General features: G+C 40.0%; 1 protein-coding gene across 1 annotated transcript in view; it reads left to right on the forward strand.

Moving 5' to 3' along the window:
• The window catches only part of ERBB4 (erb-b2 receptor tyrosine kinase 4), a 380,218-nt gene that overhangs the window by 254,953 nt on the left and 109,834 nt on the right, over positions 1-15,431 (forward strand). The window contains exons 17-18 of the mRNA XM_026088236.1: positions 2,003-2,125; positions 3,250-3,348. Coding sequence (XP_025944021.1) covers positions 2,003-2,125; positions 3,250-3,348 — 222 coding nt within the window. The remainder of the gene's footprint in view (positions 1-2,002; positions 2,126-3,249; positions 3,349-15,431) is intronic.

The raw sequence follows: 15,431 nt of genomic DNA on the forward strand, positions 1-15,431 counted from the left end.
GGAATGGAGAGTGCAGTCTAGGAAGTATATAAGTTAAATCTTATATTTCAGCTGTAGCAAAGGTGATTACTAGATCTCCTAAGCCTTATGGGTTTGAGGTACTTTAAAAGTGATGATGCTATGGCATTAGGGTCCCTCTACTTAAGATAGATAAAGCTTGAGAATACTGTTAGCTACTAATTCTTTGATAGAGCTTTGTTAATAATGCTGTTTTCTTTTCTGTTTTGTTATAAGGGTCCTGCTCCCATTTGTCTCCACTGCATAGCCTGGGAGCAAATGATTTATGAATCCTCAGTCTGTTTCCTTAAGTATCTTTATGTTTGGCTGGAATTTGTGTTGCTTGTTAAATATTGTTCAGTTGTATAGAAAATGTAAGAATACTCAGTGCTTTTAGATACATAAATCTTGCCATCATATGAGCCCCTACTTAAACATAAGTGATTTTAAGCAGGTGTTTTTCATTGCATTTGGAAGATAACGGCTTTGAAGTTCCRGATCTCATTCTCCATTTGGTCAGATACAAGCTGTGGCTGACAGCAGTTCCTAAGGGAGGAAAGTCTCCTACTGAACATGTGGGAAAGCTGTTATCTTGGCTTAGAAACTGAGAATTGACTCAGTAGCATCCTCAGCTAAACAAACAAACTGCTACAGCTTCAGCTAAAGTCTTTATTTCTGGCTGAAGGCTATAACAGACCTGTTCTTTCTGTGGATCATTCTCAATAAAACTCTACAAGCGTTTTGTTAGCCCCCACAGCACTTCCCCTCCCTGCCATACCTGCGTTGGTGGATTGTGGCATAGAAGCTGTTTTCATCCTCTGCAAACTGGAAATACGGGAGTTTACCGCCCCTTTGTCTATTTTTCTTTTACAGCAAACCTCCTTTCTTTCACCACCTAAGTACTGGACATCTAAATGGAAAGGAGGAAAGAGAAATCACTCTATAAAAAGTACAGCTCACAAATTATTTCTGTGATACCCTGGCTTGTTACTGCTTGTTTTTGTTACGTTTTTTTCTTCCTCCGGAAATTGCCAGCTACTGATACTTCTACCCGAACCAAAGTAGTCGGGTCAACTAATTAAGTAGTCCGTGATGCTTACAGAGCCTTAGCGGTAGTGCTCAAACTGCAGAGCACAGGGCATTTAGCCTTGTAAACAGATGACTTTGAAATACTGCAGTGGTTTCAAACCAATTTGAGTAGGAGTAGCCCTGAATTATTTTTCTCATCCTGTAAAGGAACAGGCTATTTTTCAGTGTTTAGAGTATTGTCCTTTTCATTTAGTTTTAGTTTGGTTTTAAAGAAGCATTGTTTTCCTGGCAGAGATGGTACAGTGTTGAGAGCTGAGAACATTTTAACTGAAGGTGCTGTTGTACTTCATTCAGGAAGTTTTTTGGGACGTGTTTTTTTGTCTTGGGCAAATGGTTTAATTGTGCCTTTTTTGCAGTAAATAAGTGGTTGTTATAAATTATAAGTCTTGTGTTAAGATGTTTTGTCCTTAAAGCTGTCCTCTTGTGTGGTGTAACAGAAGTTCAGAAGAGCCCCTTCCCAAAACAGAATAAAAACATGATGACCCATTAATTCAGGATTATTAAAAAGAAATATGGCTGACTTAAAAGGTACTAAAATGGGCAAAAATAGAAGGTGGYGCACTGATAATAAATGCTGTATTTCTGCCATGTAGAAAATATTTATACTGCCTCTATTAGCAAAAGTCCTTGGGTGTGTCATTGACACCAATTCAATTTCAAGTTCATTATTCCATCATGCAATTCCTAGTGGAAATTTTTACACATTGAGTGAGGGTTTTCTTTATCAGGTCTCCTGGTTTCTTCTTAGCATTGTTGATTTATTTTAAAGATGAGAGATTCTCCCCCCCCATGCTGGCAGATCGGTACATCTCATTGTCTTATTCCAGTGTTTAATTGGATTGGTTCTTTTCAGTATAAGCTTCTGATGGATCTTCACATTTTCAAAGATTTAACACTGTTGGATTTGCCTTGATAGCTCGTAGAACCCTTGACCCCAAGTGGCACAGCACCCAACCAAGCACAGCTTCGTATCTTGAAGGAAACTGAGCTAAAACGCGTTAAGGTTCTTGGATCTGGAGCCTTTGGAACTGTATACAAGGTATGTATCTTTGCTACGCAGCAGTGGGTGCCCTCATTTAATGTTTAAACAGTGAAGTTCTGCGTTGCAGCAAAGCATCTCATACCACACTGGGATTGTCAGATGGGCCTAGTAATAGTGATCATACCATGTTAAATAACGATAGGTTATCATTAACTAAGTGTTAGTACCTTCTGTGTTAATACACTTTTAACAAGCAGGTTGCAAGAGCAGAACCCACACAAGAAAAAATACATCCGTTAAAGAATTCTTGGATCTGTTGGCCGCGTCCAGATTTCAATGGCATGAAGTAGTTCTTCAGGAACAGTTCAAACAATCACCAAACCATATGGAAAAAAGGTGATAGGTCAGAGCACTGATACATGTCTGTCTTCAAATTGGGGAAGAAAGGGAGGAAGTACAGACCAGGTGACTACAGCTACAGGCCATGGGAATACATTTTAAAATAATCAGTTTGAAAGCACTTAGAGAATAATAAGGTGATATGGGTAGCATGAAGTTGTCAAGAAAACAGCAATAGATAAGGGTGGAAGGGTAGCCCAAGAGACATTCAGTTTGTGAATTTTAATTGTAAGGTTTACTTTTTAGCCATCCCAGCTTTAAATTCTTAGATATGAGTTGGTTAGAGAAATAGCCCCTAAGTGCTTTACTCAAAATATGTTGTTCTCAAGGTGTCATATTTCTGCATTATAGTATGACCTACCTGTTGCTGATACTCAATAGTAGGAGTTTACTGTTAGCTGCAGTGGGTTTAGCATCCGAATCTAGAACAGAAAATCCAGATTTTTGTTTAATTTTATTGGAAGCAATGCACAGCAGAAAAGTTATGTGTATCACTGATATTACTCGGCAAAAGTGTGATTGTGACTGGGAAAAGCAAGCAGGCCTAACAAGGAGGTTCACTGGTATTAAAATCTTTCATGTTATTTAAGGGTTTTATTCTGGTGTAAGAACTAGTTTTGTGGATGTTTTTATTTCATTACTTACTCTGTGTATTCCGACTTCCAAGGTTCCGCATTAAATTGCACAGTCTATAACAAAATACATCAAAAAGAAATGAATCTCTGAATCAAGATGTTATCGTTGTTTTATTAGTCTTATGCCGCTTTTCCTTGCCTTTCTAGGGTATTTGGGTCCCTGAGGGAGAAACTGTAAAGATTCCTGTGGCCATTAAAATCCTCAATGAGACCACTGGTCCCAAAGCCAATGTGGAATTTATGGACGTAAGTAGATGTTCAGCTTTATTTAGTCTTGGAGGGGGCTCTCTTTGTAGACCAGAGATTGTAAAAATAAATTTCTGCCTGTTTTTTGTTTCCTTATATTTAAATAATAGAAGGAGGGTTGTACAGAGGACCAGCATTGTCCTGGTGTTCAGAGCTACAATACCGTTTCTCTAGAAAAACTTAGCTGTTTAGAATTTTTGTATGGGCCATCTCCCTCTTGCTCTTAGTTCTTGATGGACTGGCTGTGCRTGAATGCATATCCATAGCATTCTCTGTTGCAGCAATGCTTAAAAAAAAATTAAAAATTACAGCCTTAGCTGAGGATAGATGGGTTTTGCTTCACTGAAGCTATAGAGCTATGCAGATCTACATGAGGCAGTACTCTGCCCTGTTCAGTTTATTGTGTGTAGATAATTCCTCTCCGGAACTGTCAGTAAGCACGTGGAGTACCATGGTAATGTCAGTGCCATGGTGCTGAAGGACTGGGTTTTTCATTCTGCTGATGTCATGGGCCTGAAGATGTCTGGAGGTTTCTTACGGATGGTCTTCCCAACAGCAGAAGCTGAATCTCTTCGGTCTTACATACCAGATACTTTATCTTTCCATGGCAGAGAAGCTAAGATGAGAGAGTAAGAGTCGTGGTGGAGCATCACTCCATGTAGGTGGGTCTTCACTGGTATAGAGCTCCCAGGATCAGAAGTTCAGCCTCAGCTCTCTTCTGCTTTAGTGTTCTTTGGAACGAAGCACTGTGAATCTGGGAGCTGTCAGCAGCAGCAAAGCATAAAAGGAAGGAAAAGATATATGAAAATACGGTGGATTTTAAAAGTCCATTTGCTTTACTAATCTAGAATATTGTTGGTAAGAAGTCAAGATCATAATTTTTGTAGATGTTCTATGTTCACAGAGACCATGCACTTGGTTTGTAGTTTTGTGTCAAGATCAAACCTCACTGACATAGTGAACGTGCATGTTGTGCAGTGACAGTTTTTGACAAATCATAGAAATTTGCACTTTTTTGTACGTCCTAAATTATTAGATTCTTCTTGTGAACTTAAAAAGTACATAGTGCTTTTACATCTTGAAGATCTGTTCAGTGTATAAGTTTAATCTGATTAGCATTAATGAGACTATAAACCAAAAGGGAATTTTACTCCCATTATATTGTCTACACTGTCATCTAGAAATGAATAGAAATAAACAATTACGGTTTAGATATTTCAGACAAATTATCATGTGTGGATTCTCAGGCAATCGAACTAAAGCTGTATAGAACAATGTATCTTCTGTGCTCTTCACAGAGCACCGCGCATTTATGTTGATGACATCAATAATCATTTTCCACAAATTAAAAAAAAGCCATTTCAGCTCTGCTCAGAAGGAATGAGTAAGGGATAAGGAGGATTAGATGTTTGCTTAATGGACAAAATAATGATCAAGAGTATTGTTAATGGTAGATCTCCAGAAAGAAAAGATCTGATTTTCAGCATTCTTTTGAAGTAAATGTGCAGGGAATGGAAGTCCCCTGAATGCCAGCTGTACTCGAGTCTGCCGTTGGCACTCAGGGCTGTAGAGTCTGTCCTCAAGCAAAGCAGATGGGTCGTACTGTATTAAAGGCAGTGCAGCTATGCAGTTTGTACCAGGATCAGATCCCATGTATTTGTAAAATAGAAAAATAATGGTATTTTCTCCTTTCTTGGTGTTGATTAAACCTTGAAGCACTGTACAAATAAAACATAAGGTCCTTGTTAAAAGACAGAGTTGCTTGTCTTAATTCAGTGGACCACATTTGCCTCCGGTATATACATCACAGCATCTGATAAATGGCTCAGAAATGAGGAAGTTTTTTGGAAACTAGAGATTTTAACTGTGTGAGATGCAGCTACATTAGGAAAGGTTCTCTCTTTAAATTAACCGTCCTCCATGGGCCTCTGACCCAGTGGTCAGAAGGTGAGGGAAAACTAAAGGCTGTTTTTAGTTTTGGAATAATAATAATAAAAAAATCGGACTTCATCATGAGTTGATATAAGTCACAATGAAAAGAAGTAAGGTGTTTTGTATTAGCACTGCGTTTGATGTATGTGCAGTAGTCTGTAACATCCTTTCCTGTATAGACTCGGTGAAGAAGCAGATTTAATTTCATTCTTTTGAAGTAATTGCTCATGTGATTGTATAGAAGTTCCTGCCACCTCACTTCCTAACCTGGTAGTGTATTTTCTGAAATAAGCTTTGTATTAAGAAATACTGTTTATATAATAGGAGGACTTGGGCATTGTTTGTGGTTTTAATGTGACTAGTCCTTTCTTTTGCAGAAAGGACATAGTTTTAAACTGATAAGCTGTTAGGAGGAGATGAGGTAACTTAGTGTCTTTCATTGCACTGCAGTAAGTTGTAGTGAGAAAATGTGTTTAACTTCTCACTCTGAGGTTTTGGTCAGTATAACTGTGCTGATAAAACTTGATATTGTTAATTGACATTATTTTATTAGGAAAATCCATAAGCATATGTGAGACCAAAATCCATCAGCTCTGCTTTCAGAAAAAACAGTGGTATGAGTAATGTTGGTTTAAAGCTGGTTAAAGTGTCTAACTGCCATTAAGAACATAGTGAGGGTTGAGTTTCTCTTATCCAAGTGTCTTGTATATTGGTTATCAGTGGGAACAGGAGCTTGGTGGGAAGGTGGTGTGATGGTGAGTCAAACCCTTGGCTTTCGTTCTTTTGAACTTGCGCAGTACAGGTGTGCTTTTGTCAGCAGTTACTTCTTACTCGGTTGTGTATGTCCTTGTACTCGCAAGTAAAACTTGGCATTCTTTTTTGAGAGAATCTGGAAAATGTAAAGCCTCTTGTAAATGTCAGCTCACATGCACAGAGGGGGCTTGGCTTCCCCCTTCAGTGCCTACAGAAATAGCCAGTAGAGATGGTAGTGGCCTGGTCTATAGGCTCCGGTTACAACTTGTAATGTTGGCAGAAAGCAAGTCTAAAGGTGCTCTGAGAGCTGCTGAAATTCTGCTAGATGTTGTGCTAAAAGAGTGAATGACAGTTTGGCTACTGGGCTGTCATTTCAGCACCTTGAACACCCACTAATGGATCTTTAATGACTATAATGATACGATGCATGATGTTAGCACCTGCTATGGCCAAACACCTCCTACCCTCCTCCCATCAGGGGATGATGAATTGGCTGTTACCAAAAAGTGCATTCCCCGTATGGAATTCTTCTTCAGGGAATTGCAGCAGAGTCTGTTTTCCTTGCTTTCTCCACGCATTCCCAGCTAACTCTTTTTCTTTCACTCTGCTCCCTGCTGTCTTACATATTATCACCATAGAAGTCTGTGTCTGCACTAACAATGTGAGGCAAAGTCTACAAAGTGACCCATACTGCCTTCTCCAGGAGATAAGCAGGACGTACAAGTGGGCTTTCATGAATTTTTTTTCACTCTGCAGAGGTTGTTGCTACTGTTTTGTAAAACTTAGGTTTACCCTTTTTTCCACTTATTTCTGACATTGCTCAAATCTGTGGTCATTTATCTCTGGAAGAATTGCACAGTTTAAGAGTTTCCCTTTGGGTGCTCGGATGATTAGGAGCTGAAGTTGCGGTGTGTTGTTTCTCCTCCCTGCTTGGCTGGTCACACCTCATGGTCCACAGGAGGCCGCTGGAAGTTGAATTCAGAGTACAGGCAGTCTTGCTGCTGCCTGCAGGCGTAGCTGGGAGAGAAGTAGCCAATAGATGCGGAAGGTAGCAGGAGGGAAGGATCCTACGCATCACCTGAAGGCTGGCAACAGTAAGAAAATATGAGGGGTCCTGAGTTTTGGGGGAGCGAACAGCATTCTTATTGTGAAGAGACAAGGCAAATGAGTGGCTATGTGACAGTAGAACAGGGACTTGCAATTTAAGTTGCAAAAACAGTTTCCCCTCATCAGTCTCAAATTATTTGACTCTGTTATGATTGTCTGATAAGTCAAGTAGCCTTTGGCCTGATCAGATGGTTTGACATCAAACCAGATGTTCTCCTTATAATGTAATATATTCCAAAGTCATGCTACAATTGGAAAGCATCTTTGAGTCTAAAAAAATCTTAAAGGAAACTTGTCATGGGCAATTGCTGAGGTCCCTTCCTCTCTACCCATAATAAGCTTAGCGTTTCCAAGAAGTAATCTTGAGAGCTGTGATTTTATCCAGGGTTTTGATCCACTTACAAGTTAAATCTATCCTCTCTGAACTTAAATGCTCCATTATCTGTTAGAAAATAATTAGAGGCTGCAAGCACAAGTCTGCATACACAGAGTTCATTGGGAGTCCCTGAGCTCATTGAGATGAAGACAGTTTGACTGATGGCGGTCAGCTGATATTGGGCCAGAAGCTAATAATAGAAGCCAGCACTGCTTAGCTAGGTGAGAAAGTTAACATGGGAAAAATTAAACTGAAGGGTTTGGGATTTATGGTTGGAAATAAATTTAACATTCTCATTTGTTTCCTGGTAAGAAGCTTCAAAAGCAGTTGGTTTCTTTTATGGTTTTATAATTAAGATCTAGGAGGCTTCTTGACTTTGCCTGGACTTAGTGTAGTTCCCTGCCATCCCTAGGAGCAGCTTTCAGTGAGCAGGAGAGCATTTGTCAAGTGGTGCATAAAAGTAATAAATGACAACAACCTCCACCAGGCATGCAGCAAACAAATTAAAGCAGCATAAAAGGGGGTTGATACCCTCGTCTTTTCTTTCATCATGTTTGCATGTCTGGCCTAATTAACTAAATTAATAAAGCAGTCAGTCTTCTTTCACTGTAAAGTGAAAGAGAAGCACCTTTTCAGAAATTATAAGCCTCTTTTATAATAAAGACAARTGCTCAAGACATACCAAACTCAGTTTTATTTCAGAGGTTTCAAGAGAAAAAAATCACCCAGCTGACCAGGCAAAGGGCAGGAGGTGAAGGACATCAGAACACACAAGGCTGCCATGAGAGTTACATCTGAAATTTAACTCCTGCTCAACTGAAAAACAGGAGGAGAGATCTGGATGGGTCTAGCTGCTTGCTTTGTTTCTTCGAATGTTTCTAGGTGCCTTTGTGGAAAGTACATTGGAGACGCAGCTAGCTGGCTAAGTGGGGGAAGGTGAGAGATGACTTATCTTTCCTTGGTTTCCACTGCTGGCATTAGACTTAGGAGGACTCTAAGCTGAAGCTTTTGGGTTCTTTTCACTGGCCTTTGACAGCATTTTATAGAGCTCTTGGAGCTTGCTGTGGACAGACTCGCTGTGATGTAAAGTTTCACTGTTGACAATTTACACTGAGGCTTCTTGCAAGATCCTGTCTTATATGAATATATAGGTGACAGCAGAAAGATTTTTGCCTATCCATTGAATTATGTTTAATTCCACATACAGATGTCATGCTACCTAGTGACATGTATGACCCAGATCTTCATTAGTCCCTGTAGATGCTTAGTGCGTTACTTTTTCAAGCCTGAAAAGGCAGTGCAGTACCACTGCGAGTCCTTGGATGGTACATCCAAGCACTGCACGGTCATTCCACTGGCTGCATGGCTGCCCGGGAAACACCACCAAGCTAGTCTTGAACCTCAACTGAAAGGGCAGCTTTAGGGTCAAATGGAGTTCTTTATGTCAGCAGTGAGCCATTTTTCCTTGTCCTCCTCTGCTGTCGTTTATGTAAACATCCTTCTTTCCAGCTGGCTTAAGGGGTCTCCGTAAGAATTACTGATAACGAACAGCAGCGTTGCTGCACTCGGCCTGGCACTGTGCTTCGGCTGTGATTCAAACAGGTTTTCAGTCCATCATGTGCAGTTGCTGGAGGGAAAGGGGTGGCCTAACTCATCTGATTGCAGATTCCCTTTTGTGCAGTCTCCCCCTGCCCTCCTGCTTTATGCGCGCTGTAAGTGTAGCCACTTAGGAGGAGAACCTGTTTGCCTGTCAGTCTGGGCACAGAAACTCTCTATGATTGCAATTACAATTTCCAGCTTTTCCAGAGATGCCAGAAATCAAGCTGTCCTTGAGAACGCAGCATACCACGCACAAGCCCCCAGAGTGAGCAGCCTCTACAGAAGCTGGAAATCTGATCACTGCTGAAGGTTAACTGCTGGTAGACATTTGAAGGTTAACTGTTTCAAGGCCACATTCCCTTTTATTTCCATTTGAAGTGGTAATTTTCTCTTTAAATATTTGCTTACCTTGGTAATTTTTCCTTCCCCAGTGTGTGGGGGTGAGGTGTGGTGAGGCGGGTAAAATCCCAGATGCAAGAGCATGTGTCTGTACAGGCACAGGCTGAAGCATAAGCATGGACAGATAAGCCAGGCTGTTTGGATACAGTCCTGCTGGCGTAACGTTCTAACTGAAAAATACAGTCACGCGCTACAGCAAGTGGCTGAAGTTTTGAGTTATTCCTAAAGCAATTAGGAAGTACCTTCAGAAGCCTTCTGTTGATGCCAGTGGCAGAACTCCTTATTTAAAGTTGGTATTGCGCAGTGACTTGGAAACCCTGCATAAGGTTGGGTGAATTTGGGAGTGGGGAGAAGGTCAGGAAGCAGTGTTAGTTTRTTTGCTGAAATATGTAGCTGTGGGCTAAAACTGTTTTGCATTGGATTGAAACTATTTGCAAATTCTAATCAAATTCAAGAAGTAGTTTGGGCAGGAAACTGGGGGGATTGTGAAGGAAACATTTTGAACTGATGCCTTGTGTTACAGTTTCTTTGTAAAGCTGAGAGGTACACCAGTAACATGGTTGCTCTTTGTTGTTGCTTCGGAGTGTACATTTCAGCTCGGTTACCGAAACACAAAATTAGTTATTTGCATAGCTGTATGTGTTATGAAGAACTGGAGCCCGTTGTTACACTGTTGTTTTATCAGAACACAGTAAGAGAGAGCTTTTGCCAAAAAAAAAAAAAAAAAAGAGCAGGCAGAGGATGGGAATGTCAAAAAAGGGGGGTAGGAGGGGCAGAAAAGTGGTGCTGTAAGAGCAGCAAAAGTCAGTACATACCACTTCAATTAGGAGATTTAATCTGAGCCTCTTGGGATTTATATCTCCATGGTGAGTTTTCTTTTCTGTTGCTTACTGAAGAGTGGCTCTCTAGCTCTTGGCATTGTGCTATGTGTTGCCATCCTTTACTGCATGATAGGTCTGGACCTGAGCCAGAAAGCTTTCCTCCAGCTTCATATTTTCCCAGGACCTAAGTACTTTGTGTCTGGATCTGGGCTTTTAGGAGAGCAATCTTAATCACTTCAGTGAAAGTTTCTACTGGATATTGTAAGGCCATGAATTCAGGGGCTGGAGCTTCGGCCCGATAGTGCCTGCAGGCGCCAGCCTTTTCAGCCACACAACCAGCAGATGGTATGATTTAGAGCAGAGGGGGAGACTTTTCTTGATATCTGTGTAGGAACAGATATTGCTGAAACAGTAGGTTGCAGCTGTGAGACTTGTACTTAAACTCATGGACAACAGCCTTCCTCCAACATAAGCAGAGTGATGGGGAATGCTGGAAGTCTTTGCAGGATTTTCCTGACATCTTCAAATGCAAAGTGCAGAAATGAAACTATGACAAAACAGGATCAAATGGAAGACAGAATTATCAAATAATACTTTATATGTTAATTGTGAGAAGAAGCTGACACAGATATCCAGTTTTACAGCAGTCGTTGGCACTGAGAACTTGGCGATTACTGCTGACTTACCACTAAAAGGAACTGAAAGCCTGTATTTAAGAAACCTCCTATTACATTTTTTTCTTTGTGCCTCTAGCTCGCATTAGCACTTTAAAGTAGGCACACATTAATGTTTGAGTTTCTAAAGGGCAATGTATATGCCAGAATGTTGCCACACTGATAATAAATGAAGGTTTTTATGGGATCTTTCTTAATAAAAAAGAGGTGCTGTTTCTATAGACTTAACTGTAACGCATCCCAAACAAGCCATCACTAGTTCAAGGTTAACAGTGAGCCCAGTGAGGTTTGATGGAAAGACTGAAGAAGAAATGTCTTGATATTTAAGTCAGAGGAGCTGGCTGTAAAACTATATGTATATGCTAGCTAATCATTTTTGAAGCATGCTTGACTGTGATTCAGTTCAGTGCTGGACAGGTAAGCTATTACATTCCAGGTTTTTCAGGAACACAGGCTGCTGTGGCTGCGTATGAGTGCTAGCACGTGCTGCAACTCGCAGGTCAGCAACGGTGCACAAAGTGAACACAGGCAAAGGGCCCCAGAGGATCAATGCATTTTATTTGTCCTATTTGCTTTTACACTGCCAAAGTGCCAAGCTAACTTTAAGTTAAAGGAGAACAAGGATTTTTTGTTGTGGTGAGAAAAGGAAAGTCCCAGACAGTCTTATACTCATGCTGAATCCCATTTTTTAATTTAATATAAATTTAAGGGTAAGGAAGCACAGGCTCATGAGAGCTGAACTTGAAGTATCACTGTTGAAATATAGGTTGTCTTAAAAGTCTTCCAAGAATCTGCAGTTCGAAATACTTCTCCCTTAATGCTTTGCTGTAGATTATCCTTGAAAAATTAAATGTTTTCCATATCTAGGTACTGATCCAGGCACCTCTGATACAACAGTAACTGTCACAGACTTACAAAAATGAAATAATTAGCATCTGTTCATATTAATATTCTACATACTATTTAACACTGATAAGCAGTGGTAGGGACAGTTGGCTGTCACATAGTTGTAATGTAAGAAATAAGACAGGGAAATCTGGTACATGACTGGGTTGTTGATGATCTTTGTAATATTCTGCCAGTACCTTTTAGACTTCAGTGCAATAACTAGGATAAACAGAGATGGAGCGGAGGTCGCAATGTGGCTGGCAGTCCCTGGATCAGTAATTGCTGGTCTGAAATGCTTGTTCCTGCAGTACTGAAATCGTAGTTCCAAAAATGAAAGCATTCTTCAGAGCAATGTTTTGTGCACTAACTTCGGTGGTGTTGCTCATTGTAATGTATGGCATCTCTTGGCCCTATTAAGACCAGAAACCCTTTGTGCTGTGAAAACATGCTGAGCTTGTTCCTGTCCTGAAAGGCTTCAGTCAAGGTAGACACAACAGATAAATACTAGGCAGAGGAATTATTATTGTTACCCCCATTTTATGCATGGGACTCTTTGAACATAGATCTCATATTGTCTGAGCAAATTCTTTAATGGTTATTAATAATTTGTTTTAAAATGTCTTGGAACGTTTACTTAGAAATTATATGAGGTTTGTTTTGAAACAAATCTCACTTTTATCTAATTACCCACTGAGAACGAGTCTAAAATGCTGTTTTCAAACGCCTCTTGCTATCAGTCGGTGCTAGCCACCAAAGTCTGGTACTTTAAAAAAGTTGGAGGACACTTGATATAAGGCAAACCATGTATTAGCAGCAGAGGAGAAATTAGGGATTCTTACCTCTCAGTTACTTATAAAGTGATTAAAATTGTGTCCTAAGGGATTCTGCTTTATATAGAATGTCAGGTTTTTAATTGCATAGACAAATATGCATTGTACAAACTAGAATTAAGTAGTGTTCAGATAGACCAAGGCCTGTTGTTATCTTAATGTTTTGCATGACAAATGGGATAAAAATGTTTAAGAAAATACAATTACTTAGATTTTGGAGCTATGCTAACAAAGTACAGCTGTGTTATATTTGCTCAATAGTAACTTCAAAAGCATTCATTGATCGGTTTGCATAGTTAAATGCTGTGGTACGGAACGGTATTGATGCGGTGGTAGGAAATGGCTGAGGTACAGTCAAATATCTGTTGTTTCACAGTGCAGACTGTGTAACAGACAAAAATGTGTTCAAATCCAAACTGAAATATTTAAAATAATATATTAAATATTTTCCCACGTGACTGAGTTGTGGAGAGCTGGCAGAAAGAGTGGGAGGAGTTGGGATTTTTTTTTTCTTTAGCTGAGAGCAGATGGGAAACATATTCCAATGTTAGCTTTTTTCTGTGGATGCGAATGCAGTTTTCTGTCTGGTTTTAATATACACAAATGTGTTTTATCACCATCAACCACCTGCCTGTATAAATGATACAAAATTCCAGATCACTTTCAGATTCACATTGGCCTGTCTCTAGCTGGTGACTGATAACTGTTCTCTCCTTCTCTATGTATTCCCAGCACAATCTGAACATGCCAAATTAATCTACTTCCAAAACTTCCTCTCAGTGAACAGACCTGTAGGGTCTCTAGTGATGTGCAACAACTTGCTGTTTCTTTGGCATTTTATGGGCACAGAAGTTTTCTGAGGATGACCAAAAGAATGAGGAACTTGGTGTCCTTCTGAGCTTCACGGTGTGCCTCTCAGAGGCACGTGATATTCTCAGATCCCAGTAGGATGTCATACTATGGTAATATAGATCTTTTAAAAAAAAAATTAAAAAAATCTAAAAGGAAAAGGCAAATGCATGCAGCAAGGAATTGATAGGATGGGTTAACTGTATGTAACTCTACTTTTGTTTTCTAAAAGTCATCCCAAATAAATAATTACTTGTGTTGATTAGAAGGAAATACTGACAGAGTATAATAGCTGTGGATACCTTTTCCTGCTTTTTATTAAGTGGTAGCCCCTTAACTGCTGATCATAGTGTTGCTCATGGCAGTAAGATGCAAAATGGGTGCTAGCTGTACAAAACTGTCTGTAATGCGGTGGCATTAGTGCTTTATAATCAGGATGCAAATTTTCTGTGCTTCAGAGCTGAAAGCAAGCTTACAATTTGTATGGCCCATCCATGTAGATGGAGTGAGTAATTCTCTAGTACTAATTTTGGCACAGTGGTTGTGATAGCCTGGGGCTTTCAGGTTTTCTAGTTGTGCTTCATTTGCCTGAAGTTTCCTCTGCAGTGTCTCTTAAAAATGGTCTTTTTCACTTTCTTTTCTAAACAGCTGCAAGGTACTGCTGGCTGTCAAAAAGCAAATTGACCCCAGTCAACCTTTTAGCAGTTTGCTCTGGGAAACACTACTCCAAGAAAAGAGGTTTGGGGTTTTGACTTGTACAGTCCATTTAGCTGAGTAGTGCTTTGGAAATTGTGGTTCTGTGATGTTATGCTGTAGTAATGCAGTAAATGTGTTTGTGATTGGGGTAAATCATAAAAGAGAATGGATTATAACGTAAATGATTATTTTACTCTATTCATAGAGCTGTCGCATTACAGATTACCAAGAAAATAAGTATTCCCTCTTGCAATATTGCAGGTTGTTTAGGCATTGTTTCCCTATGACTGTCTGTTCTTGACTTCCGTATTTCAATAAGATCTTGTCTTCATGAAAGTGTCTATGTGGCTACAAATACAAATGAATAAATGCAATTGTATTTATTAATTTGATTGTGGCCTTTGCACTGGTAAAAGCTAGCTGGCCATCAATTCATGCCAGTTTGTTTTTGGAATTGCCAGTTCTTGGTTGTTTGGTTCTCCCGGACAGAAGTCGGGTCCTAAATATGACCATGCATTGAAGCTCAGAGGTGGTATTAGATTTGGGGGTTATTGCTGATGTCACAATTTTACCAGCATGAAAAAAGGATTTATCATTATTATATTATATTGTTACCTGTATSTTTATTACCCTAAGAGCAGGACATGCCCAAATCTTGTAAGAGTTTAGGGAGGGCTATGAAACCTTATGTTTGGAGCATACGGCAACTTGGCTGATATAGCAGGTATTCTAGGAGTGCTCTAAACTAGAGGTTGGCAAAACAGTATCCACCTAGATGGGGCATGTTAGGACCACGTCACTGGACATCAAGGATCTCAGTCAAGGTATGGTTCCGCTGCGCTAGGCAAAATACAGGGAACAGTCCTGGCCTCACAAAGCCTACGGTTGGAAGAGGCAAGGCAGTCAAAGGACCCGGGAAGGGTACAGGATGCAAGAGTATGGTTTTTGGTGGTGGCAGTGATTTTCTTTGAAGTGTTTTGGGAAAGAGGTTTTTAATTTAATTAGGAGAGAAGAGTAGGTAAACAAGATGGTAAAAGAAAGAACAAAGAGAGTAGAGAAGAAAAGGGCGGAGGAAAAATTTTTAACAACTGGTGGTGGTAGGGGGTGGGGAATGGCAGGTGGAGTAATGCTGAAGGGAAGAAAATGTTGTGAGCCAGGA

The sequence above is a fragment of the Apteryx rowi genome, unplaced genomic scaffold (genome assembly GCF_003343035.1).
Source record: "Apteryx rowi isolate R43461 unplaced genomic scaffold, aptRow1 scaffold_12, whole genome shotgun sequence".
Lineage (NCBI taxonomy): Eukaryota > Metazoa > Chordata > Aves > Apterygiformes > Apterygidae > Apteryx > Apteryx rowi.